Below are 27,999 nucleotides of genomic sequence, written 5' to 3'. Positions count from 1 at the left end.
TGAAGCTGCTTTCCTCTCTGCTTTCCTCTCAGAGGCTTATGAAGATGAGGTGGCTGAATGGGTAAGAACAAGAACACAGGGAGAAAGAGATAGCATTAGAGACTTTGCATTTACGTACAGAGCTCTCTGCAAAAGGTGGAAGCCCTGCTTGATGGACAGTGAATTGGTGAAAATGATTTTTAAAAATATGAACCCCTATCTTGCAAGCCAGATTCGCAGTCGGGTGAACACAGTCCATGAACTTGTGAAATTGGGCCAACAGCTGGAAAAAGACTACGAACAACAACTGCAATATGAAAAACGTGTGCGTTCTAAGCAACCCTTATACATGCCTCAAAGACCTATTGCCAACCACCCGGCAGAGAAGCCTTTAGTGCAATGCTGGCGATGTAAAGGCCATCACCCCCCTGGTAACTGTCCTCACTTTGTCTCTTCTCAGTCCCAGCCACCTCAGTCCACCAGCAAACACCTTTCCTCTAATAGCAAGCAGACAACATTTCCAGCTTCTAAAGGTACTTGTCCATCTGGCAATCGCTCTGTGTCTGCCACCTTTCCTCAGAAGTTACCAACAACTGGTAAGAAAGCACCACCTACTGAAATTGTTCCACAACAGTTAGTGATACCACTCTGTATTGGTACCTGGAAGGGAAAAGCCATTGTTGATACTGGGGCTAGCTACACCCTTCTACAGGAGAATCTCTGGAAGGAACTCACTTCACAAAAACTCAATCCATGGACCCATGGTCCACTCTCCCTCGCCAATGGGGAAGCAGAAATTCCTTTAGGTTGGGTAAAGATGCCAATCACCCTACATAAAAAAATATTCACCATATCTGCTGTCGTTCTATCAGCCAAAGCCCTGGCCTATGCAGTCGTGTTAGGACTGGACTCTATATTCTACAGTGGGCTGCAGATCAATGTGGCAGATCAAAAGTTTTAATTTCAGTCCAATCCTAAAGAGTATTATCCTTTCCAGCCAACAAATGCCAGTGTACCAGTTATCAGCTCCCAACATCCAAAGGGAAAGATTGGAAATAAAAACTCCAACAGTCTTTCTCTACCATCTTCTGTTCCTCCTCCTCAACTTAACATGGTTCAACCAGCCTACCTGGATGACAAGACACTAATTGACACAGCTGTACAACATGCCCACTTACCTCCGGAAGGCAAGCAACAGTTACTGCAGATCCTTGAGTCAAACCCTCAAGTTTGTACCCTTCGTCCGGGACGTACTGAAGTTACACAGCATCACATATATACTACCCACCAAGTACCTATAAAACAAAAACCATACTGTACAACACCTGCCAAACAAGCTGTCATTAACAGAGCAACTGGAAGAGATGTTGACTTCCGGCATCGTAGAACCATCACATTCTGGATGGGCCTCACATGCCGTCTTGGTCCGTAAAATTTTATCATTGAATATCGCAAAGGAAAACTAAATATGGCACCTGATGCTCTGTCTCGGATTCGTACCAGCTGTAACCTGTACACCAACCAACACCAGCAGGAGAATGCTGAGCTTCAGATGTCTCCAGCCACAATCTGGGAGGGACAGCACAAAGACCCTCACATCATCAAAACACTTCAAGCACTTGCAGAAAATGATTCCCTTCTAAAAGATCAGTATGGCACTCAAAGCGCTTACATAGTCAGGGGGTATCTCCTCATCCACCTCCGGGGTGCAGCATCCACCTGGATGATGCGACGGCAGCCATAGTGTGCCAGAATGCCCACCACACACCAGCTTACTGGTGGAGAAGAGACAGAGTGATGAAGCCAATCAGCAGATATGGGGATTGTTAGGAGGCCAATGGGTGAACAGAATGACAAGGTCACACCTCTACTCTTTTCGAAAGACATCCTGGGATAATTAATGACCACAGACAGGTTTAACGTCTCATCCGAAGGATGGTGCTTGTTGACAGTATAGTGTCCCCATCACTACACCGGGGCGCTAGGTACCACACAGACCACAGGGTTAGCACCCCCTGCTAGCACCTCTTCCAGCAGCAACCTAGTTTTCCCAGGAGGTCTCCCATCCAGGTACTGACCAGGCTATATATGCCGGCAAATATCACCCAAAAAAAAACAAACAATCAAGTTCATTACAGAGTGTACATTCCTAACAGCCTCATGTCGTCCATTCTACACCACTACCACGCAAATCCATGGAGAGGTCATGTAGGTATTTATAAGACCTACAATCGTATCCATGATGTTGCATTCTGGCCTGGAATGTGGACTGACATAAAACACCATGTTAAAAAAAATGTCAAATGCCAGACTCTTAAGGGAGAAAATCAGAAACCTGTGAGCAAACTACAAGTCACCACCACCCATCCCAACGAGATGCTTTAAGTGGACATTATGGGCCCAATGCCACGCAGCACACAGCAAAATGAGTACCTCTTAGTCATAGTAGACTATTACACCCGGTGGGTGGAATGTTTTCCCATGCACAACGCTAAAGCTCAGACTGTTGCATTACTTCTTCGGAATGAAATTCGGTACCGGACTTCATTCTGTCGGATAGAGGAACACAATTTGTGTCATCACTGTTCAGAGAACTCTGTCAAAAGTGGAGTATCAAACCTAAATTGACGACTGATACCATCCACAAACAAATATGACAGAGGGGGTAAATTGTACGTTCAAATGCATGATTTCTGCCTATGTGGACTCAGTTTCGCTATTAATTCAGCTGTCCAGGAAATCATTGGGATGACCCCTGCATCCCAAGGAAACTGCAAAGTTGTTACATGGCAAGAATATAACTCCAGACTGTCTATCTTACGATACAGTACACCATCTAACTGAGCTTCAGACCAAGGCCATGGAATGCTGCAAAAAAGCTCAAAAGAGACAGCTTCGGAATTATAATTAAAAAAGACAAGATGTCACATACAAGGAAAAGGATCGTGTGTGGATTAGGACTTTTCTCCAGTTTAGTGCACTACATCACTTCACTGCAAAATTGGCTCAGAAATGGACAGGCCCTTACCGTGTCATAAACAGGTGGCAAGGAAGTCGACCAGAAGTTGAAGTTGGGTGGGGGCTGCCATCTTGTAGCAGAACTTCACTTGCGTTAGCATTCCCATTGACTCCCATTCATTTTGGCGTCACTTTGACAGCGAATAACTTTACATCTGAGGCGTTTAAAGACTCCGTTTGTCCATTATTTATTTCTAAAGATACACGACTATGTATAAAGGGCTCCATTACCATCTATGTTACATTATAGACCCGTATAAACAGTTTTTGTACAAAATAGGCTAACGATTGGTCACAACCACTTGACTCTCTGTCGCATTACCGTACAGACAGGAGGAGAACTTCGCAGGCAATTAACTTAAAGGCGCAATATGTAATTTTTCTGCTTTAAAAATAGCAGAAATCACTATATCTATGTTATATATATTATTTAGTTGTGTACTTACATCATCCCGACAGTTTCCACGAACTTTCAAATCCGGAGAAAATTATAGTTTAATTCGAAGACACTGCACGTTTCTTTATTTCCGTTTTGTCACCCGTCTATGACGTCATATAAACTTTGACCCTTCTAGTTTATCTAACTTCCTGCGGAATCGCCAAATACAAAGGTGAATAGAAACAAAGACGAGACGCAGAAGAAAAAGTAGTAGCCTTTATCGAGACTATTATATTTTATATTTATATTGTTTATATTCGTATTTAAACCTCAATCAATAACTTAGTTATGGATCATGATTATGCTTTGCCTGCACGTTCTGTGAAGCGCAAACGCACGGGTGAAATAAATGACCCGAGATGGTTTTGGGACAAGAGAAGCAACAAGACACGGGTAAATATTGGAGTTGCATTTCCAAGATAGAGAGAGCTTCGTGACAAGCTGAAACTACAGAGAGATGCCGAACTCGCTTGCATTCTGATAAACAGGTATGCATCCATTCAGCTAACATTATATATCCATATATTTTGTGAAACGATGATGTCTTGTGTAAAACGCAAACGGACTAGCTCTCATGTAAATCTACATTTGTTCTATATCTAGCTGAATAAAGTAGCTTCAAATGCAGTTCTCTAACTTGTTCGATATCATAGTATAACGTAATCATAATTATTAACGAAAGGCGGCCATGTTTTTTAACATATATTACTACTAGCTAGATGGAATACTGATTTGATAGGGGTCTCATAATTCATATAGACTGTTTCATCGGGCGCACAGTCGTGTATAACGGACTGGCTGCAGTGCCTTCTACAAACGCAGTTCAAGGCAAGGTTATGAGTAGACTGAAGTTGGGCTCAGGTGGATGTGCTGCAGGATGTGTTTCCCATACATTTATTTATTTTTTGAGACTCGCCACAATTTTAAAACTGATCTTTTTTCAAAAAGACTTCATTGAGTAAAGTTGCGTACCGCACGTTTAATAATAAAAATAATTCCTTACATTTATGTTTAAATATCAAAACGAGGCACAGGTGTTTTTATATCGCTGTATTTCTGAAGGAAGACTTGCATGTTATATGCCTGATAGCAGCGTATGAGCGTACCACCTCTGCTTCGTTTACAGCTGTTACTGGGGAAACCTCTATTTCTGGCGCTTTATGTCTGTGCTTTAAAACATCTCCTGTTGGCAAATAATGAATTTGCATTTTCATTAAGTCCGCCTGATCCACGCAGCAAACATTTTGTTTGTTATCAAAAAATATCTATGTTATTATGTCTTATGTTATTATTTTGATTGAGTGACCCCTGGTGGCCAAAAATTACATACTACACGTTTAATATGGCATACTGGCGATACATTCTAAAATACTATACAAAATAATTAATCAGAATACTTACTCCTGCTCACTCATGCCACATAACTTCCCGCTCAAGCCCGCCGTCTCTGCAAGATTAACGATGGCAGTTTGCACACACAGCTACTAGAAGATTTACATCTGTCAGACAGGTTGCTGACGTCATCAAGCTTCGTTTGAGTCTGTGCGTCAGAAATGGAAGTGCTAAAAAACGCTAAAAATGGGCTTCACTTGTCTCAATTGAGTTCCAATGGGGTCGCTGTGTCCATTTCTTTTACTGTCTATGGTCATAAAGCAGATGGATCCATTGAACTATCGAGTAGCGCTAGTCCACTGGTGAAGATGTTCGCATAGTGCATGTGTGCAACCTGAAACCATGCTTTCCCATGGCTGAAGAGCTGGAAAGCCAAGAGAAGAAAAGACTCTGCCAAATGTTCAATGAATCGTCTGATGAAGAAGAATTCATTGGATTTTAAATATGATTCATATTTCCACAACCATAGGTTGTTTTCTCCAGGGAGGGAGAGTGTGGCGATTTGGAAGAAATCCATGCCAGCTTTTCACTTTTTCTAATGGGCGGAAATCAATGAGGAAATTTAAGTGAGTTAGAAACGGAAGAGGTGGAGGGAAGTAAAAACAAAACACACGTGTAGGTTGTATCAGAATGGGATGCACGCTACCTGAAGGTCGTTGCTGTTCTTTGCTGGAATCTGTGCATGTGCTGAATGGGTCCGATCGCCGAAGTGTTGGAGAAATTGAGCTCTACTACGTGGTTCGGTCGCCTGCCTGGGGCAACACAATTCAGTCTGGTTTGTTCGCCTGCCTCAGGTATTAGTGATGCTGTCCATCATTTGATAACCTCACGTCAAGTCTCCAAACTCTGTCCCCGGCCCGGGATTAGCGGCCGCTACACAGACTTCACACAGCCACCACACGCACACACCCATACACAAACACTCGTTTGGATTATTTATTAGGGCCCGAGCACCGAGGTGCGAGGACCCTCTTGTATCTGGTTCGTTTCTTATTATTATTATTCCGCTTCTTCTTCTTCTCCTGAATGAATCGCATTTTTGAGGGCTTAAACATGCTCAAAAAGTCATGAAACTTTGCACACACGTCAAACCAGGTGAAAATTTTAGCCTTCCAGCTATGTTTCACGTACATGCACGAAAATTGGCACACATATGTAACACACCAATACCTACAAAAAAGACTCTGGAGCAAAATTCTAAACCCAACAGGAAGTCGGTTATTTTTAATATTATGAGCAAATTTTGTGTAATTTTGGTCATTTCCATGTGTTGTATTTTAACGAACTCATCCTAGAGATTTCTTCAAATCAACACCAACTTTGGCATGCCTAATCTTAAGGCCTTTGCGATGTTAAATTGCGAAGATCTTGAGTTTTCGTTGAAGGGCGTGTCCGTGGCGGCCTGGCGAATTTCGATGATTCGCCACGAAAAAAAAGAAGTTGCTATAACTCAGACATACAATGTCCAATCTGCCCCAAACTTAACATGTTTGATGAGACTCCGAACCTGAACAGATTAACATGCCCATATTCAGTTATAGTCATAGCACCACCTATTGGCAACAGGAAGTGTCATATTTTACGCTGTGACAAACTACTCCTAGAAATTTTTTGACATCAATGTCTTTTTTTGTGGTCAGTCTAATCTAAAGGCCTGTGCAAAGTTAACTTGTGAAGATCTTGAGTTTTTGTTAAAGGGCGTGTCCATGGCTCCATGACAAGTTTGATGTCTCGCCACAGCAAGAGAAGTTGTTATAACTCAGGCATAAATCGTTCGATCTTCCCCAAACTTCACATGTTCGATAAAGAGTCCTGGTCTGAACACATCTGAAGGCCAATATTCCATAATAATGATAGCGCCACCTGCTGGCAACAGGAAGATTGGAACATATACGGAATATACTTTGATATATTCCAATCATATTTATGACTTTAAATGCATATTTCTCACCGTTAACCTTTTAACTAATGCCACTCGCTGGCGGGGAGCCCGGGTGCAAGGGCCCGTTCATCGCTGCTTGCAGCTTTAATTTTTCTTTGTTTTTTTTCTTCTCTCTTGTTTTTTTTTCCTTTGAAAATTGAACATGGAAAAAGAAACAAACTTTAAGACACTCGTGAATCAAGGACTCTCGTGATTTTGTGATTATTTATGAAATCTTGAATTGAACTTGAACAGAAATATTGTTACTCTCTGTTTACACTTTCAAAAGTGACTGACAAAAACATATTGACCAAAACATTCTTTTGACTAGACTACAAAATGATATTGGTATTAGTGGAATTGCATTTGCATGGCTCAAATCTTACTTATCTGACCATCATCAATTCATAGCAGTGAATGGATGGGTATCATATTGATCACAAGTACAATATGGAGTACAAGGCTCAGTACTAGGATCGATGCTTTTCACACTTTATGTTACCCTTGGGGGATATCATCAGAAATTTTGGGTCATTGGTTCAATTCCCAGGGAACACACATACTGGTAAAAAAATAAAATAAAAGTGTATAGCCTGAATGCACCATAAGTCCCTTTGGATAAAAGCGGCTGCTAAATATATAAATGTAAAAGGAAACATGGTGTTAGCTTTCACTGTTATACTGATGATGCTCAGACCTGAAAAAACTTACCAATTTGCAAAACTAACAAAATACATAGTTGATATAAAAAGCTGGATGACTAGTAATTTTCTACAGCTGAAAAACCGGTGTATTAATTATTGGACCAAAAACCTCTGCATATAATAACATACAACACTGTCTAACACTTGATGCCTGCTTTGTCAATTTTTCGTCATCAGTTAGGAGTCTAGGTATGCTATTTGATCGCAATATTTTCTTTGAAAGACATTTATAGCATTCGTAAAACTTACATTTTCTATCTTAACAATATATCTAAATTGAGACAAATGCTTTCAATGGAAAATGCTGAATATTTAATGCATGCGTTCATGACCTCAAGGTTAGATTATTTTAATGCCTTATTGGGTGGTTGTTTTGCGCACTTAATAAACAAATCTAGATTAAAGACCCATCTATTTAACCTGGCATACAAATAACACCTATCACATTTCTATAATTCAAATCCATTAAAGGATTGTTAGGCAGCATTAGTAAGGTGAACCGGAATGGGAAACACTTCCCATAACACGCAACGTACTTGTTACATCCCAAGAAGATGGCATCTATGCTAATATTAGTAGTTTTCTTTCTTATTCTGAGGTCACCGTAGCCACAAGATCCAGTCTGTATCTAGATCAGAGGCTCACTGCAGTCAACTGGATCAAACCTGTTGATAAGAAGGATCAACATCTGGCCATGTACAGTAATAGCACACATTTGCAGAACTCGATCAAGGCAAAGTACATGCAGACATTGAAGATGACTGATGTTTTGGGGGGTTCTTTCATTTTTGTCCTTGTAGACATGGTGTAAAGGTGCGATCACTTTTATCGTTCATCTGCGAAAATCAAAAATGCATTCAAAATAAATCACTGCGAACTGAGGTTTGTTTGTGAATGTAAAAAAAGTTTCCCATGCAGATTTCGCTCATTGTCAAGTCAATTCAATACGGTGCTCACCACCAGAAAGCTGGTTAACTTGAAAGGCTTTGTTTACACTTTGCTTTAACATTTGACCTGTATCTGGATGTTGTTCACATACACATTGAAAAGACAAGTGTAAACACACTTCAAATGCAATGTTATCCGAACAGCGTGTCCTGGTCCAAAGGTAGTCAAGGACGCATTGTGATCGGATCTCAGGGTAATGTAAATGCAATCCAACCATAATTTCTGTATTCATAGAGCGACATCACGCAAAACCCCGTCCCCTCTCTCGCAAACCACTTCAAATTGACTTTGTACCAAACCATTCTTTGCGGACTTGTTTAAATATTGCACGGGAAAGACAGATCGGATCGGTCATCCAGATAGAAAGGTCAGTTGATGTTGCCAAGTGTAAATGCGCTGGGTTCCGATTGACTGATGATCCGATCTGCTTGATCAGATCACGGTAATTGAATGTTAATGCCAAGTGTAAACGCAGCCAAAGTGACTTCTGTTGTGAGCTGTGCTTTACTACGGACAACAGACAATGACACAAACTTAGAAAGTTGTCAGAGGCTCTTCTGAAAAAACAATTTTCATCACCAATTGTTTATATTTTTTATTTTTTTTTTTAATAATAATCCACATTCATCAACATTTCAAATGCATTTATACAAAAAAAAAAAAGAAAGGAAAAAAGTGTACCCTTGTAGATAACTGACTTTGGGTTATGGAAGTAACTGCATTTTCTATTTCAAAAATAGTAATTAGATGTAAGCAGAACTTGGGTTTCTGGATAAAACTAAGAAAATCTCCAATATACTGCAGAATTACAGAGCATATTCACAATCAACACTCTAAAGTATAGACTTCATATAACCGTAGAATTCTGGCCATTTAAATGCCTGTATTTTGAAGAAAGGCATCTCATCCTAAACCTTCCTCTAATCTGACTTAGATTTACTACTCGCATTTGTGTAGTGAACCTTAATGTACTACTCTATGCTTCATAGATCAGAAGGCAGAAAAAAAAACAAAAAAGGGAACAAAGTGAATCTATCATTAAAGAGTTTTAGACAGCAGTCATGTATTCATACCAATGAGTTACCATTTTCAATGGTTCTCTCATCCAGCTTGTGTTTTACAAATAAAGAGAGGAAAGAAAATCTGCCTTGATTACCAACTGCTTTAAAATTAGAAAAATGCATATGTACTGAGAAAACTCAACAAGGACCAACCCAAACATCCACATTTCCTCTTGCCTGCCTTGACCTGTTCATCTACAGGTGGAGGAAGAGGCTACAAATCAAACTGGTGTCAGCAGAGGGTGAAGCATACTGAAATCCAAAGTGCTTTCAGCGAGGCTGAGAGGATCAGGGGTGTAGCAGTCCATCTTGACAGGTCTCTTAGGGAGGGAAGATCTCGACGGTGGACGGCCAGCGCTCTCAGAACCGCAGATGGGACTTGTGTTTGACCATGTATCTGTAGAAGAGATGAAGATAATGAGCTATATAACGCTACTGAGATTGCTATTAGGGTTGGAAAATGCATCGTTTCGTTGCTGAATTATTTAAAGGTGCCATATGCAAAAATTGAGGTAAAAATATCCATAACATGACCTACACACATCAAAAGAATGAGAAGAAATAAGGGCGATGATGTCATTAAAAAAATGTCAAGTTATAGTGCTGCAGTTTAATCTTGACCTAAAAATGAACACAGAGGGAGCTAATCGAATAGAAGAGGGCAACTCATTCCAAAGTCTGGGGCGATAGATGAAAACGCACGATCGCCCCTGGACTTCAGCCTTGGTGTAAACAATAGTCTCTGGTTTGATGACCGGAGAGACATTGTTTCACTGCGTTCAATTAAAAGTTCAGATATATACGAAGGGGCCATACCATGTATTGACTTAAACACGATTAATACAATTTTAAAATCAACTCTATAGCATACAGGCAGCCAGTGTAAAGACTGTAAAACTGGAGTGATATGATCCTGCTTACGAGACCTGGTCAGAAATCTTGCTGCTGCGTTCTGAACCAGCTGTAAACGAGAAAGAGCTGTTTGACTAATCTCAGCGTACAGTGAGTTACAGTAATCTAATCTGGGGGTAATGAAAGCATGTATCACTTTTTAAAGTTTTTTAAAAGATAGGAAAGGTTTTACTTTAGCAAGAAGCCGCAGTTGGAAAAAGGAAGATTTAACCACAGTATTAATCTGTCTATCAAATTTCATTTGCTCATCAAATACAACACCCACATTTTTTACAAATTTGGTGTTGTAATACCAGTTTCGGCCATGGGAGGCGATATGCGGGCAACATAACCACCAGCCAACCTGCAATACACGAATAACTCGCACGGCTTGTCGGCGTGCCTGAACCTGAGGTCAATCATGTGGAAAGTACAGCCCAGTACTTCATTTCAGTTCAGGGAAGAGAGAGAAAGGATGACTGAAGCCTTTGGCAAGAGACCACCACCGCGCTCGGAATCACAAATCAAATCCGATAAGAAAAGGAGCTGAACCAGAGTGAACATCGGCACTGCTTTTAATCGCTGGAGACAACTGATGGACCTGAAAGAAATGAGGTTCGACTCCGAACTTGCAACATTTCTTTTGCATTGGTAAGTTAGATGCTGTTAGTATTTCGCTAGAAGTTTGTTTTATATGTTTGTGTATTTGTTTTCGGGAAGTTATAACATAGAAATGTATCGAAGGCTGTTCGATAAAATGCTAATGTTAGCAATGGCTAACCGTAGCTGCGTTTGATAATTAGCTAGCTATAACTTAACGTTACCCATTTTATTATATCATAACTAACCTGCTCTGTCTAGTATGTTGGTCTCCGTGTCCTCTTTGCTTCGTGGTTTTTCTGTGAGTGAAAAAATTGATGTGTGGCGTGAAAGCGTGTGAAAAAAGTCAATTGCGTGTGTCTCACGCTGAATGCTTGAGAGTTGGCACATTAGTTTCCAATCAGAATAAAGGACAGGTTGATTATTGCTGTTTAGCGTTTGTATTAATCTATGATGTGTCCCTGTTTGCGTACAGGGACATAAAAAAAACAATTAAAAGTGATACGTGGACCAAGGTGTCTGAGATTGTTCATTTTAAGTAAAGGATCCTAATATTTAGTCCACAACAATATTTAATGAGGTTAACTTATAACTCCTTGTGGTTAGTCTGCACGAGATCAACAAGCTTGTTTGCTTTGCGGCCACTATACAAAATAAGCATTCGATCTACGTTAGAGCGTCTGAGCGCTCACAAATCTTTCTGCAGCGTCGTGAGCAGAGCGGCAAGAGCGATTTTTGACGCTCTAGATGCCGGCGGTGTGAACGCACAGTTAGGCTTCGGCTATGGCTGTAGTGTTGTTGTGAAAGTAGGGGCGGAGCATAGAGACTATGCCGTTTCTCGTTTGTTACTCTAGAGTAAACCAATTCACTTTATTGAGGCATACTGCCCCCATCTGGTATGGAATGTGGAGTATGACTGATTTTTTTTGCCAAACATTACAGATGGCACCTTTAATTAAACAGGGACAGGTTCACATGATCCACTTCAAAAGGCTACACAGTGATCAAAGACGTAGATCTGTAAACATAAATAAAATCAAAAATACTGTTGGAACATGTTCCTCTCCAGTGTGTGCCATGCTACAGGTGGACTGAAGGGACAGGGCGCTGCAATCCTGACCTGTCTAGTGTTTCCCAGAAGCGGAGGAAGACGGGCCAGTCCAGATGTCGTTTGTGGTGGCTCAACTCCAGCACAGTCACGTCCCACTTCTGCACGTTTGGGTCCATCCGGGCCTCGTAATACTTCAGGTGAATGGCTCGGACTAAATGAAAATAGGCATGAAATGAAACCCACTCTTGCCCATTTTAAATGTATTGTAAATAATGTTCTGCGTTTTCCTTGACCAAACTCTGGCAAATATATCCACGGGGGATCCATCAGGCAGCAGCCACGGCCAGCCCTTGAACTGCCAGGCAGGACCCTGGACGAAGACGGCCACTACACGATCCCGGTGAACAAACAACGACAAAATCAGATTCTGAATTGACTGTTCAGGCCCGAATTATTGCCTATGAAGGGCATTCAAAATTGGTAATTTGCTGGTAGGTTGCAATGTTCAGCTTGGGGGTAAAAGCATTGACAAAACAGTGGCATTTGATTAGCGATTCTCCAATGCCATGTTTGACTGCGAGCATCTATTTCGTGAAAACAGGACAGATAAACTTCAACAGCTAAACAAGCCTGCTGTCTGGATGCTAGGTCTAATCTGACAACATTGATTTATCAATTTGAATTTATCTTGATTTTAATGAACTGATATTTATTCTTCACAAAATTGCTCTTTAAAGTTGAGTGATAAAACATCACTAAGCATTACTCATAGCTCACCTACCATCAAAATAATTGCAATTATAAAAGACTTTTAACTGCAAAGAGACAATAGCATTACAGGATTTTGCTTAAAATTTGCATTATATTACAAATTCATTATATTGTACTTAACCGGTTAGGGATGTCTTCATTATTTAAAGTACGTTAGAATAAATCTGTCATGAAAACAAGTTATTACAGGGCATAAAATATTAAAAATTATATTACAGTATAAAATATTAAAAAGTGTCAACAAAGACTGCCTTAACATGCGATTGAAATATTTTATATTTATATTTACATTTCAGCATTGATTATTTTTAAAAACTGATTGACAAACTATTTATTTATTTTATTTTTTTTTTTTGGTAAAAGAATCGATTCAATCATCAGGTTTTGGAATGGATCAATTATTAACAAAGTTCAAAATATAAATGGATGGATGGACGGACGGACGGACTTACGAGCTCACCAGTCCTGTGACAAACCTGCCAAGAAAAAACAATTTTATCAGCCAGATAAAATTCATTTTATTTGCATTCATCATTGATACCACGCTACAACACATCACGCTCCCTAAGGACACAAAACGCTGGACTTTTGGTAGTTCCTAGCATAGCAAAGTCCACTAAAGGAGGTAGAGCTTTTTCGCATTTGGCTCCCACTCTGGAATAGCCTTCCTGATAATGTTCGGGGTTCAGACACACTCTCTCTGTTTAAATCTAGATTAAAAACACATCTCTTTTGCCAAGCATTCAAATAATGCATCTTATACTTTGTGACTGCAGTTGTATCTGATCAAATGTGCATTATTATTCTTTAGCTTGGGTTAAACTAATTAATTTTACTTTGTTGGAACAGCAGCTATGCTAATGAAGTCTCTATTTGTTTCTCTGTTTTGCCATGGGATTTACATCCTGTGGTAACTAGGATTTACACAAGCTCCAGTCTGGATCCAGAACACCTGAGAAGAGATGATTCTGAACCCTCAGAGGACCCCAGATGATGCTAACCCTGAATCAACAAACAGAACTAACAAATATTGCTACTTAATATGCAATCACATAATAATTGCTGTTAATAGTGTTCATCTGGCTGACTGTTTGTTGTATTCATTTTTCTAAAAAATCCTGTCATAAGCACATAAACTGACAGTCGCCACTGATAAGCTACTACTAAATATTGTAGAAACTTAATTTGCTTTGCAATGCTTTGTATCATAAAAAGCGCTATACAAATAAACTTGAATTGAATTGTCTCCAGACACGGTCTAACACACAATTACATGAACAGAGGATAAAACACTGATTCATTATCATTAAAATCACCTCTGAAGGTGCATTCACAGGCCTGAGAGCAGCTTCAACTTTACACATTCAATTCCAAAAGATGTCAGAGCAGAGGAAATATTAGCAGAAACTGTCATATCTATATGTCACTGTCATTTTTCATTCATAACAACTTTATGTAATGCCAAAATATTAATATTCAAAGCCGTCATTGTATATATAATAAAATTCATTAAATGTTTGACATTGTTTAAATTCTTTGAGGCATCTTCCATTGTCAAGAAGGACTTCTTTGGAATGGTTGGAAAAAGTTAAAAGACAATCTGTTGGCAGTGACTTGTCAGGGTTAGACACACACACATACAAATATAATATGTATATATACAGGTGCTGGTCATATAATTATAATATCATCAAAAAATTGATTTATTTCACTAATTCCATTCAAAAAGTGAAACTTGTATACTCATTCATTACACACAGACTGATATATTTCAAATATTTATTTCTTTTAATTTTTATGATTATAACTGACACTAAGGAAAATCCCAAATTCAGTATCTCAGAAAATTAGAAAATAACTTAAGATCAATACAAAGAAAGTATTTTAGAAATCTTCGCCAACTAAAAAGTATGAACATGAAAAGTATGAGCATGTACAGCACTCAATACTTAGTTGGTGCTCCTTTTGCCTGAATTACTGCAGCAATGTGGCGTGGCATGGAGTTGATCAGTCTGTGGCACTGCTCAGGTGTTATGAGAGCCCAGGTTGCTCTGATAGTGGCCTTTAGCTATTCTGCATTCTTGGGTCTGGCATATAGCATCTTCCTCTTCACAATTCCACATAGATTTTCTATGGGGTTAAGGTCAGGCGAGTTTGCTGGCCAATTAAGAACAAGGATACCATGGTCCTTAAACCAGGTCCTGGAAGCTTTGGCAGTGTGTGCAGGTGCCAAGTCCTGTGGGAAAATGAAATCTGCATCTCCATAAAGTTGGTCAGCAGCAGGAAGCATGAAGTGCTCTAAAACTTCCTGGTATACGGCTGCGTTGACCTTGAACCTCAGAAAAGACAGTAGACCAACACCAGCAGACGACATGGACTCCAAACCATCACTGACTGTGGAAACTTTACACTGGACCTCATGCAACGTGGATTGTGTGCGTCTCCTCTCTTCCTCCAGACTCTGGGAACCTGATTTCCAAAGGAATTGCAAAATTTACTTTCATCAGAGTACATAACTTTGGACCACTCAGCAGCAGTCCAGTCCTTTTTGTCTTTAGACGATTCTGACGCTGTCTGTTGTTCAAGAGTGGCTTGACACAAGGAATGCGACAGCTGAAACCTATGTCTTGCATACGTCTGTGCATACAGTGGTTATTGAAGCACTGACTCCAACTGCAGTCCACTCTTTGTGAATGTCCCCCACATTTTTGAATGGGTTTTTTTTTCACAATCATCTCCAGGGTGCGGTTATCCCTATTGCTTGTACAATTTTTTTGGTCCCACTTTATACTAGGTGGCCTTAACTACTATGTACTTACATAAAAAATAAGTACAATGTACTTATTGTGTTCATATTGTATTGTAAAACACTTTTGCTGCTATTGAGGTGGGATAGGGGTAAGGTTAGGGAGAGGGTTGGAGGTAAGTTTAAGGTAAGTTAAATTAAATAAGGTAAGTTATTTAATTTCTGTAATTACATTTATAATTACACTGTTAACCCATACTTTACACCTTAACCCACCCTTAACCCACCCTTAAACTTTCCAGATGTGTAAGCTGACAACGCCACACGCACTCATGCAACCCCATACATCAGAGAAGCAGGCTTCTGAACTGAGCGCTGATAACAACTTGGGTTGTCCTTGTCCTCTTTAGTCCAGATGACATGGCGTCCCAGTTTTCCAGAAAGAATTTAAAATTTAGATTCGTCTGACCACAGAACAGTTTTCTACTTTGCCACAGTCAATTTTAAATGAGCCTTGGCCAAGAGAAAACGCCTTCGCTTTTGGATCATGTTTAGATAGGGCTTCTTTTCTTTTCACGGTGGATTGTGTTCACCAACAATGTTTTCTGGAAGTATTCCTGAGCCCATGTTGTGATTTCCTGTATGTGATGCAGTTACGCACAGATATTGTTTCAGATTCTCTGAATCTTTGGATAATATTATGCACTGCCACTCTGAGAGGCTTTTTTAAATACCCAATCATGTTGCCAATTGATTGTTGCAAATTTGCAATTTGTAAACAAAGTTGCAAATTGGACCTCCAGCTGTTCCTTATGTACATTTAACGTTTTCGGCCTTTTATTGTTACCTGTCCCAACTTTTTTGGAATGTGTTGCTCTAGTGAAATCCAAAATTAGCCAATATTTGGCATGACATTTCAAAATGTCTCACTTTAAACATTTGATATGTTATCTATATTCTATTGGGAATAAAATATAAGTTTATGAGATTTGTAAACTATTCCATTCCTTTTTTACTCACAATTTGTACAGTCTCCCAACTATTTTGGAATATATATATATTCAACAACAACAACAAAAAAAAAGATACTTTCAATTAACTTTAATTTTGTAAATTACCTGTATTTAAGTTATTATTACTTAAATCAAAACAACCCAGCTGCAGGTTGATTGATATAATGTGGAATAAGCAATATAAAAAACTGCATTTCTGAAAAAAAAAAAGGAGTTAATAAGAGTAGTTTATTTTGCAAATGAACTCTTCATATGTACATATATATAATTAAAACCAATAAACAATAACTGGAAACTCTGCCTTTGTTTTTTTAACTTAAAAAAAAATTGGTGCCAAGAATAAAAAAGGCAGTAATACAATGTATGTGTCAACATTAGGGCTGTGCAATTAATCGAAATCTTCATAAAATCATGATTTTAGCATGCACGATTTCTAAATCTCTTTATAGCATGATTTTCTGCGGCCCCAACCTCCCGCAGTATGCTATCCAATCCAATCAGAATGCAACCCACCTAAATGGTGTGGGAGAACAGAACAGACTGGCCAGTTTGAGTGAGAGGAGACACGATTTAAGTGTGCGCACACTCTCCGGTCGAGAGGAGCGTGTATCTGAGCATGCGTGTCTGGTTTTGTGACGGAGCAAAGGAAATCTGCGTGTAAGCGGAGAGATTTGATCTCGCGCATTATTTTACTGTGCTTTCACGTTACAATAATGCATCTCGCTACTGCACTGCATCTACATACTGTATAAGCACTGCAGACGGAGTATGTGTGAACCTGTATAATGTATAACAAATATATTTCAACACTTAAGGCACCGCTACAATGAGCTCTATGACCAATGCATGGCAAAAAAGAAGAAAAAAAATCCCTGGACACGAGATTTATTCATTTATTTTGGTTTTTATTTGCCATTATGGAGCTCATTCAACTTCCTTATTTCTTAATAGTTCCGAAACAGATCTTATCTGTGGAAGAGGAAGACGAGTGAATATATTCCCATAAAGCCAGCAAGATCAGATTACTTTATGGTCTTTTTAGCCAAACCTGACGCAGAGGATAAAACTGGTTTGGCTGGTCAGAGTTGGCTAACTTTACATGGTGACCTGGTTACTTTATGCTACTTTAAGAATGGCTTCATGTCAGTTTTGACAAAACATCTGTACTACTCTAACTGGAATGAAGGACATTTGTTTTTTGATTCGTAACTTTCCAATAAATCATCCAATCAGCACTTACTTGAGGTCCTGTAAGAGATCCTTGGCATTGAGCATTGTGATTAAAGATGTTGTAGCTGCAGGGATGATGGTAATGGGAGTTCTAGAACCTGGAAAATACATTTGTTGTTGTTGTTAAAAATAAACCAGCCAAAAGCAGTGAAATTAGGTAGTTTTTAAAAAAATACACAGAAAAAATAAGCTTTTATACTTGACACACGATGATCTAGGCAACTAAATATTTATTTAGTGTATGTGTACATACATTCTAGAGAAAAAAATATATATTTTACACTATATTTTGGTATAAAACCATATAAATTGATAAAGACCAATTATAAAAACATGCTTGTTCAAAACAATATATTTCCTTTCCTCATCCATGTTGTTAAAGAACTACTTTTCTTTTGGTTAGGCGGGGGTCTTGCTTGAGAGACTAAAGACAAAACAAAAACCAAATATGGACATTGTTAATCTGGCAAGAAATTATTTGAAAAATAAATAAATTATAAATAAATAATTTATGCAAATGATACTACTATAAACATTGGTAGTCATTAGATGAACATTTGTAACATTTCATTCGTGTCTAAAATGATGCAGATGCAGGACAAATTATCCTTTGCAATGCCACCTCAAGCTTAAAAGAGCATTGATTGTTTCTTAAAGAGTGGAGTGTGTCAAAGTTTTGTACAAAACTTTCCTCACATATCATACTGCAGGTACATAAACACATGGTTTGTGTCAGCACAAAATGCTTTAGATGATGAATAATTAGATGAATGTTCAGATGATTTTTTTATAGACATTCTTGATCTCAAGTAGTCAAGAAGAGGTGAAGTGTGAAATCTCCGGTGCCACTAAGGTCAACAAATGAAATGATAGTCAAACAGGTTTGGTGCTATGTGAGTTTCAGTTAAAACAAAAACACTGATCATTAAGATATAAGCTTTTCGGCTACACTGAAAAAATAAATGATTTAGTTGACTAACTTTCAACATATTGGTGTTAATGTAGAAGAAAGCATTTTGAATTATAATGCATAGCTTGAAGTCTATGCGCTTTTGTTTTTTCTGAGCACCGCATCCACCCAAAGCGCACACGCTAAAGCCTGTCAAACACCACCTGATGATTGAACCAAGTTATCTTTTGCGCTAATACTGTCAAAACACAATGTGTACATGTAGACTCAAGTTGGTTTATGTCTAAAATGAAAATAAACAGTTGAGAGAATTTTTTTACATGCCTGTATATCAGATGTGTGCAGGTCTTAAAGGGACAGTAGGCCTTTTAAACATGCAGCTTATTGTCATTGCTGTCAAGGGATAAATCACTCAAGAAATTTCATTTCTGACATTTACTCACTGTCACATTGTCCCATATCTGTATTAATTTCTTTCTTGTTCTGAACACAAAAGAAGATATTTTGAAGAATGTGGATAACCAAATAGTTGCTGGTCCACACTGAATTTGATAGCATCAAACAATACTATGGCAGCAACTGTTTGGTTTTTCATGTTCCTCAAAATAACATTTATGTTCAGAAGAAAGAAACTCATTCGGGTTTAAGACCACTTTTGAGTGAGTAAATGCTCGTATAAAAAAAACACTATTATTTTTTTTGGGTGAATATTCCTTTAACATTAATTAAACACAAAGAGAAAAATCCCTCACTGCTCTTGACTGAAGAAATTTAACACCGTTTCTTTAGGAATTAGTTTACAGTTTATATAGGGTTTTATTTTTATATTTGTTCATTCAATTTCTTGAATGCTTCTGCTAAATACACCTATTGCACCTGAAAGTAAAGCACTGTTTGTTTTATTTGTATATTATGTGTAATTGTAATGTGTAACTTTGTCATTCTTTAATCTTTTGAAGAAAATATTTTTTCTTCACTCTATCTATCTATCTCTCTGGCATAAATATCTGCCATTCTTTTTTTGTAACCTTGAAAACTTTATGATAGGGAAATTAGTTTGGCTGTAATGTTCAGACAACTTGCAAAATAGTAAAACCAACATGACAAATTTATTTTATAAAATTGTGAAATTTCTCAAAAGAAATTGTGATATATGTACTATAACAATTGCTTTTATTTTATTAGTAATAGAAAGTCAAACACTATAAAACTTTCTCGTTTGCTGTCAGCATTAAGCAAATATGCATTTATATCATTTAAACGAATCTTTGAATGCCTAACGAACATTTAATTTCACAAATTTCAGTGTGCATTTTTATCCAGCATGATCACGTGTTCTCTGTGTGATGGTCTGTCCGTGTGAATTGAATGCTTTAAACTCGTGATTTTAAAATATGCAGTGCTTTATGCATTTTCCCACTGTCCTATTCATGTCATTTTCCCTGTGTGCTGTGTGTAAAATGAGTGTTACGTTGGCTTTATTTTAAAAATATGACTCCCAATGCACACAAACTTCCCAGAATACTGGGTGCCCTGTTGGTTACATTGTAAAGGTGTAAATCGTTATTCAAACGCAAGAAAAAAAATTATTTGCAGCATTTTACTGTTATTCGTAATTGAAATTCATGTGTTGTGAAACTGCAGCTGAATGCTAATGCTAAATAAATATGATCTGCATTCTTCAGACCTTGTCCACACTTACACTTTTGACTCGTTGTTTTCACCAAAGACGGTCGAAAGCACTGCAAGTGATTTGCAAGCGAAAACAACAGTCTAAAGAACTGCAAAACTGATTGCGTAAAACCAATTTCTATGAAAAAAAACAAGCTTTGTAAAAAATAAATAAATAAATAAATAAAAAAAATCCTGTTGCAAATGCCTAAATGACTTGTTGTGTATGTAGGGGGAAAAGTTCCTGAAATAATCCGATATGTACAGCTCCGTCTTTCTTTTCTCTGCACATACAATTTTGGCACGATTCTATCAATAATGGAGTTTTGCAGTTGCAGTTTTTTTTTAAACTGTTGTTTTTGCTTGCAAATCACTGTTCACAGGCTTGCAGTGCTTTTGACCATCTTTTAGTGAAAAAAAACGTGCCAAAAGTGTAATCGCAGAAAAATGGAAGTCTAAAGAATGCAAATCATATTTATTTTGCATTGGAATGAAGCTGTAGTTTCACAATACATGAAATACACGTATGAATAACAGTTAAATTCTGCAAATCATTTTTGCTTCTGCTTGGAACTCGATTTACACCTTAACTATGCTTCTCTTGTGCATGTAAATGTAATTTATGCTTACAGTCTTATTTACACTTCCACAAATATTACCCTGCGCATGCAAATCTTTATGACGGCATATTACCTTCATAAAAAGAGGAACCTGCCAATATTGTTACTTTTTGCATATTTGAGAGTGTCAACAGTGATTACTAGATAAACACAAACCCACATTTATTTTTTGACCACTGAAAAAATGGGAAGAATATGGCTAACTATATATGACTGAACTGCACTACAAAAATAAAATTAAAAAAAGTGCTAACCCAAAATGGTGCTCTTCACACATGCACAGAAGATAAAACATAACTTAACAGATACAATTTGGACATAAAGCTGCACTGGGATCTCAATATCAACCATTCAGGTTTTTACATTACCCTTCTAGTTTTAGCATTACTTATTCATCAGACATTCCGCTTTAAATAAAGCTATTTTCAGCTGTATACAAAGTGAGTAACATTTGGTTTTCAAGCACTGAAAATGGGTAGTAATCAACAATCTGAAAATGGAGCCTCATTGAGATCCTTGTATCTCCAGGACTGAATGATAGAGGGCCTGGAAAATGAAGATTTTGCTAATCGAATCTGTAAAGGGTCTACCTTTTTTGTATATAGACATAACAACAAAACTTTTGCATTTATAAAATAAAGATAACAAACAAGGTGTGCTGTCTGCAGCCTTTGTCTGCCCTGATCTTCATTTAGAAACGCGTCATTAAAATGAACTGTAACTCAGTGAATACTCAACGAAGAGACATGAGAGATATATCTATAGAAATGCTGACATGTCTTATTTTAAACTAAACAAGTGGCGCCAAAAACAAATATTCTGTGATAAAATAATCAATATGAAAACAACGCAATGTCCGTTTTTCACGTCTCCCTTCATTATCTTCTATTGTGACCACACCCCCGTGCTGAATGCTTTATTCAGATTCTAATGTTTCAAACTTAAGCGCGCGGCTTGAATACTCCACACAACAGAAGAAAAAGCAGCGAGACTGTTCTTCAAGTTCTTTTATTTTACTGTTTGCTTCGCGATGAGAGGAATAAGACATAATTCATCCCAAAAAGATGTGATGTGGTTGAGGATTGGAGATTTGGATTTCCTCAGAAAAAAAGAATGAAGCACTTTATTCAGCAGAGATCATAAACATGAGTAAGTCTCTTTTTATTTATTTATATACTTGTACTAGTTTTCACATAATGTGTTAACATTTTACTTGTTAGACTTTCTCCAAACTATAATTTCTGACTAAATGTATAATCAAGTGAAACTTTATGAAATTTCAATAACAATATACAATACTATGCCATTCAAAAGCTTGATGTAAATAATACAAATGTAACAAATAAATGTAACTGTAACAATACTGTTCTTTCAATTTACTCCACCCCCCCGCCCCCAAAAAAAAAAATTACAATATTTTTCTTGTTTGTTTTTTTGTAGAAAATCAGATTGTCAAAGGATAATGATGCAAAAAAAAAATTCAGCTTTGACTGTTCCAAATAAACTGTTTAACTGCACTCGCAAGTGAATATTAATTTATGTTGTGGGATAATTAAATATATTCTAAATAAACTACAAACATAAGATTATATACATTTTGTCCTCACATTCTTTCTTGTAACTCCTCCCTCTCAGTGACACAAGCTGACTGAAAGGCTCATTATGCAGCTCATTATGCAGCTCATTATGCGGGCCTTTGTCTTCTCAGGTGTAAATCACAATGATATTCATGATAGTTGATGCCTACTCGCATATGACTTTTACAAAAAAAAAAAAAGTGTCTTCGAAAAGTTAAATCAATATATTGTTTTCTGTGAGTGAGTAAATTATGATTTTCTCATAATTTAGAAAGAAAAATTCTAGGCTACAAGCTCCAGTTCTCAAAAATCCCGAGAAACAATGTCCTGTATGTGTTTTATTGCCTTATTCAAGTGTTTTAACATTTTTTGTTTTTCACTAACCACGCTAAACTTTTTTTTTCTCAAAAACACAAGCATGTACATACATACTGCTTACATATTATTATAGTCCAGTTTGTGCTGATTACAGTGAGATTAGACTTCAGCCATTTAGATGTGTATAAGAAACTGAAAAAAAGCACAAAATGTCAGGACATGACAAAACTTCTCCAGGCCCCAAAAATACCCTTAGACTCCAGAGGGTTAAAAAAGAAAGAAAGTGGGAGAGAGAAGAGAGAGCGGGAGTGTGTGTGTGTGTGTGTGTGTGTGTGTGTGTGTGTGTGTGTGTGTGTGTGTGATTATGGCATCTGCAGGCTCAATAGTTAGGCAAATGACATACTTAAAAATGACAGACACCAAATAAAAAAGGTAATGTTCATTTCCAAGAGCTGTGTCACAACACATATCAAGAGCTCTCTTATTGGTTCTGCTTTCGGTACTGGATAATAAATTATATATTCTTATGTGTTTTTATTAGTACATGAACGTTATCTTGCACATTTTATCTCCCCAACAGATTCTAACTTGGTACAAGTTTATAATGCATGTTCACTGTTCCCAATATAGAAGAGCACACACACAGCCTCTCACAGAGGAGCCATTTGTGCGGCTCCACACCACAGGTCTCCACGAGCGTCTCTGGCAACATGGATGAGACCTGACGCATGTGCGCAACCTGACTGGCTCGGTTTTTAAAACAAGTGTAAATTCAGTCTAACTGTTTGCTAATTTCACTTGGATGAAATGAAACATTCAACACATGTTCCACTTGTTCTTAAAATCCCAAATACTTAAAAATGAATAAATCAGCCTATGTAACCTATGTAATTATTTAATAATTGACTAAATACAGCTCTTTATTTACACAAAATAAACTAATCTTTCCTGTGAAATTCAATAATTAAGTAAATTCTGCAATTCGGATGAAATCTCTCACTTCATAAGAAAATGAAATCTCTCACTTCATATTCTTATCTGTAAATGTCACAAATTCATGCAAGACTTTCAATTTTTGCATAAATTGCACAAATGTATATAATGTTATAACCAGTTTTTTAATGTTTGTGCCACTGTTGCTCTTTACTAAAAGTATTGGTAATTACCAAAATATTTTTTTAGCTTTCTGTATTGGTTAGACCTACAATATGCGTAAGCTTTTTAGTAACAGTAGTAATCTATTTTTAATGATATAATTATTGCGGTTATCTGTAAAAGAACGGCAGAAAAAAATGGTCAAGTTCTTTACTTATTTTTTATTTATATACCCAATTAGTCAAAAACTTACATAAAAAATGTCAGCAAGCATGTGAGCTGTTATCAAAGGCAAAAGAGGCCATTTTTTTGTTATTATGTGAATAAATACTATTTCGTTGTTTCAGTTTGTTATTTGTCCGAAAATTACAATAAAATTTTTAGAATTTTTTTCTTTTTTTTGACAGATTCCTAAAATATTTGTGTTTTGTCTTATGACAGGTTTTCTAATAAATTAAGCACTGTATGTTTTGATAGCATTCAGTTGGCACATTTGTTTTAAGGACATTGGGCAGAATGTGGAATAGTGCATTTTTGTCAGTAAGATTAAAACAAAAGAAAAAAAGTTTTAATCCGATTAATCAAAATAATAATTGGCCAACTGATTGATAATCAAAATAATTGTTAGATGCAGCCCTTATCACAGCCCCATATTTTGTTTCAACAAAGCAGTTTGAGTGAACACATATGAATATGAACACATCATATGTGGTTGCCATGTTTTAGTTCTAATTAAGTTCTAACATAAAAAAATGCATGATTGACTGATGTTTGTTTGTTATGCTTTCAAATTATACCAAATATTAATGTATCTTCTTAAAATTCAATTTCAATTGATTTATATACAAATAATAATAACACACAAATTAAAACAATACAACTCTTGGTTTGGAGTAAATCAAAGCAATTTTTGCCTCTATGTATACATATATGCGTGTGCTCAAAAAAATTTGTCGAGTAGGGATGCACCGATCATGATTTTTCATGGCCGATTCCTATACCGATTCTTTAGAAGCAAACTGGCCGATACCGATTTCAGATTTTTTTTCTTTAAGCAACAAACAAGGAAGAAGGAAAATATACATAAACAAGATGTTTATTTGGTATTTAATAGGCCAAACTGGCTTTTGGCTATTGAAAACAATAACCATAACCATCTGAAATTAACGGCAGTAACTGCACAGTAAGTAGCCTACATTCAGTACAAACATAGATGGTAAAAACATCAACATTTAGCTTTTTTTTTTTAAATTGGGTTGAAACTACATAGAACTGGCCTTAAATGAAAAGATTAACTGTAACCATGTGAATTTAAAAGGCAACAACTGCATAGTTCTACGTATACATATACATATATATATATATATATATATATATATGATGCAAAGTGTTTCATTCGTTCAATTAAAAAAATAATAATTACGGTAATAATTCACATATATATTTACATTAAGCCAATGAAAAATAAATAACTATTGGCTCAAGTTAAAAAATATAGATGTTAATCATTATCCTAATTTTTTTTTAATCGGATGAATGAAACACTTTTTGTGTGTGTGCGCTACTGCTACAGCAGGTGATTTTTAAATCAAATTAAGTTGATGTTATTTTAAAGTAAAATAAAAATAATCATCCTAAACAGAACTGACATTTACTTCTGGCTTTTCAAATGTGTATGCAAGTTTTTTTTTTTTTACTCATCCAAACCGCAAGAAGTTGAGCTGAACATCCCTTCATTGTCTCCGCTTGTGCAGAGACAGGTACAGTACGCTCGCGCAACTTCAGTGAGCAGGAAAGAGCTTTTCATTTCCTGCTCTCTGTGCCTCAGAGGTGTAGCTCTGCACTTCCAGTGCTGATGGGTTGCCCGTGTCCTACACACAGATTTCGAAATACTTCCACACAAATGACATGATAGCGAATGATTACAATGTAGTCTGTGCACGCAGGAAAATTGGCCAAAAAAAAAAGACCAAAAACCGTCCGGTTTCCGATTCATGGCCGGTCAACCAGTGCATCCTTACTAGGCTTGGGAGCGGAAACTCTTATTCAGAACCGGTTCTGTTCTCTTTTTTTTAAAGAACCGGAAACGTGTGCAATTTCTACGTTTCGGTTCTGAAAACCAGGGGCGCAGATGGCACTGGGGATGGGGGGGACATGACCTCCCCAGATTCATAGTAACCAGATCCGTCCCCCTCACTTTCTCAATGAAAGGTTTTATTGGTAAAACAGAGGATTCATCTGAGTTTCCGCGATGTACATTAGTCTAAGGGAGCGCGGTAATGTGTGTGCTAAACTGTGACGTTAGCCTAGACTGCACCAGTTTTGTGATTATGTTCGTTCCGATGACAAATCATCCCTAGAGGTTTTACCATATTTGTCTTGGTGACTGTATATTCATCTATAATCCAGCCAGAATCACTAAATCATAATTTAAATCTTTGTTTGTTCTTCAGATATTTTCATAGTGTAGCCTAAGCCAAATAAAATTTCATTCTAGAAGTGAGAGCTGTCATGAGGCTCAAACTCTGAGCTCCCTGCAGTTTCCTTACAACTGGCTTGCTAAAGGTGCAATTTAAGGTGATAAAATAGCTTTTAACAGCAGCCGGAGTTTTAGTTCTTTCTTACATATTCAAATAGTTATTCATACAGAATTGTGTTTGCCATCATTACACTAACTATAGTGGCATACTTTAGCTGTCCCAGAATGCTCCTCATGAAGGACGTCTGACAGAAAGTGCAAGCAGTCAGACAGCTGGACTACAGCATGAGCAGGACACAGAAAACAACAAATCCTCAGAGGTAAAATGTCTACAGATTGAATTTTTTACATTTTAACATTTTTAAACTTAATGCTTATTTGTTGCATTGTTATCATTGTTCTACAATGTAAGTAAATCAGGGATAAGCTTATATTTTCCCTGTTGTCCTGTATGTGTATGTGATAAAGATACATGAAAAATTGCTTGTAATAAACACACCCATGTCTCCTAATGCTGTTGTATGACTCATTACAGCCTGACAGTGAGGCAGCCTGGAGACAGTCCCACTTAGTCCAAGTGATGGAATTACCCTCCACGTCAGACCAAGACAGACCTTGGACTCACATAGGTGGGGACCAACCTGATATAAAAATGCTAACAGAATTACAGGTAATAATTAATGTGAACATTGACCAATTTGTATTAATAGAACTTCTGATAAAGAAGTTACTGTGTCAACACCAGCTTATACATAAGTTAATGAATTTAAAACTTTGAAGTAAACACTCGTTGCATTATCCATTCATGATAGGTTTATGCAAATTTAAATTCATTATTAATTTATAAGTTTACAAGGTGAATAACTTCCAGTTGTTCAGCAGTTAATGGCTATAACACATTATTTGATATTTTTTATGCAAAACTTTTGTAACTTTTTTTGATGTAATTTGATGGATCTTCAATGCAATGCAGATACAGTTTAACAAACACTTTATAGTTAATTGGCATATATTTCTGACCTCATCCAATTAATACGCCAGCACGGACACTGGGGTCAGAGGGCCAGCTCCAGCTTGTGGTCCCCAAGTCGAGCCTTAAGACTCGGGGGGACAGGGCCTTTTCCGTGGTTGGATCTAAACTCTGGAACGGCCTGCCCCTCCGTGTCCGAACTGCCCCTACAGTCGAGTGTTTTAAGGCTCATCTAAAGACACAATTTCATTATTTTGCTTTTACTTTTAATTCTGCCATTATTTCATTATTTTTCTTTTAAAGTTATGTCGTCCACTGTGGTTTTTATCCTTTTTTTAAATATTTTATATATTTTTAAACTTGATGTTCTTATTTTGTTTAATTAATTTTATATTAATTGTTTTCTATTATGAGTCTTTGCAGCACTTTGGAAACTTTGTGTTTGTAATATGTGATATAGAAATAAAAGTGGATTGGATTGGATTTGTGTATGTTTCATCAGTGGACAAAGACATCTATCCCATTATTCATTGCAAAACTACTCTAATTCTGTCTGGTTGCATATTGTAAGTTAACTATCTTAAACTATTTTAAA

The 27,999-nt window shown here is 37.2% G+C and overlaps 2 protein-coding genes across 8 annotated transcripts in view; one reads left to right on the top strand and one right to left on the bottom strand.

Moving 5' to 3' along the window:
- LOC127950968 (parafibromin) overlaps positions 1-27,999 on the bottom strand; it is a 150,304-nt gene that overhangs the window by 31,432 nt on the left and 90,873 nt on the right. The window contains exon 17 of one of the 3 annotated variants that reach the window (XM_052548447.1): positions 9,425-9,859. The exons of the other annotated variants lie outside the window; for them this stretch is intronic. Coding sequence (XP_052404407.1) covers positions 9,823-9,859 — 37 coding nt within the window. The 3' untranslated portion in view covers positions 9,425-9,822. Of the gene's footprint in view, positions 1-9,424; positions 9,860-27,999 lie in introns of those variants that run through there. 3 annotated transcript variants of the gene reach the window in all.
- The window catches only part of LOC127950970 (beta-1,3-galactosyltransferase 2), a 115,843-nt gene that overhangs the window by 17,288 nt on the left and 70,556 nt on the right, over positions 1-27,999 (top strand). The window lies entirely within an intron of this gene.

This window comes from Carassius gibelio, chromosome B2 (assembly GCF_023724105.1).
Source record: "Carassius gibelio isolate Cgi1373 ecotype wild population from Czech Republic chromosome B2, carGib1.2-hapl.c, whole genome shotgun sequence".
In the NCBI taxonomy this organism is placed as follows: domain Eukaryota; kingdom Metazoa; phylum Chordata; class Actinopteri; order Cypriniformes; family Cyprinidae; genus Carassius; species Carassius gibelio.
The sequence above is the reverse complement of the archived record's forward strand: the minus strand, read 5'-3'. Positions and strand labels throughout refer to the sequence as shown.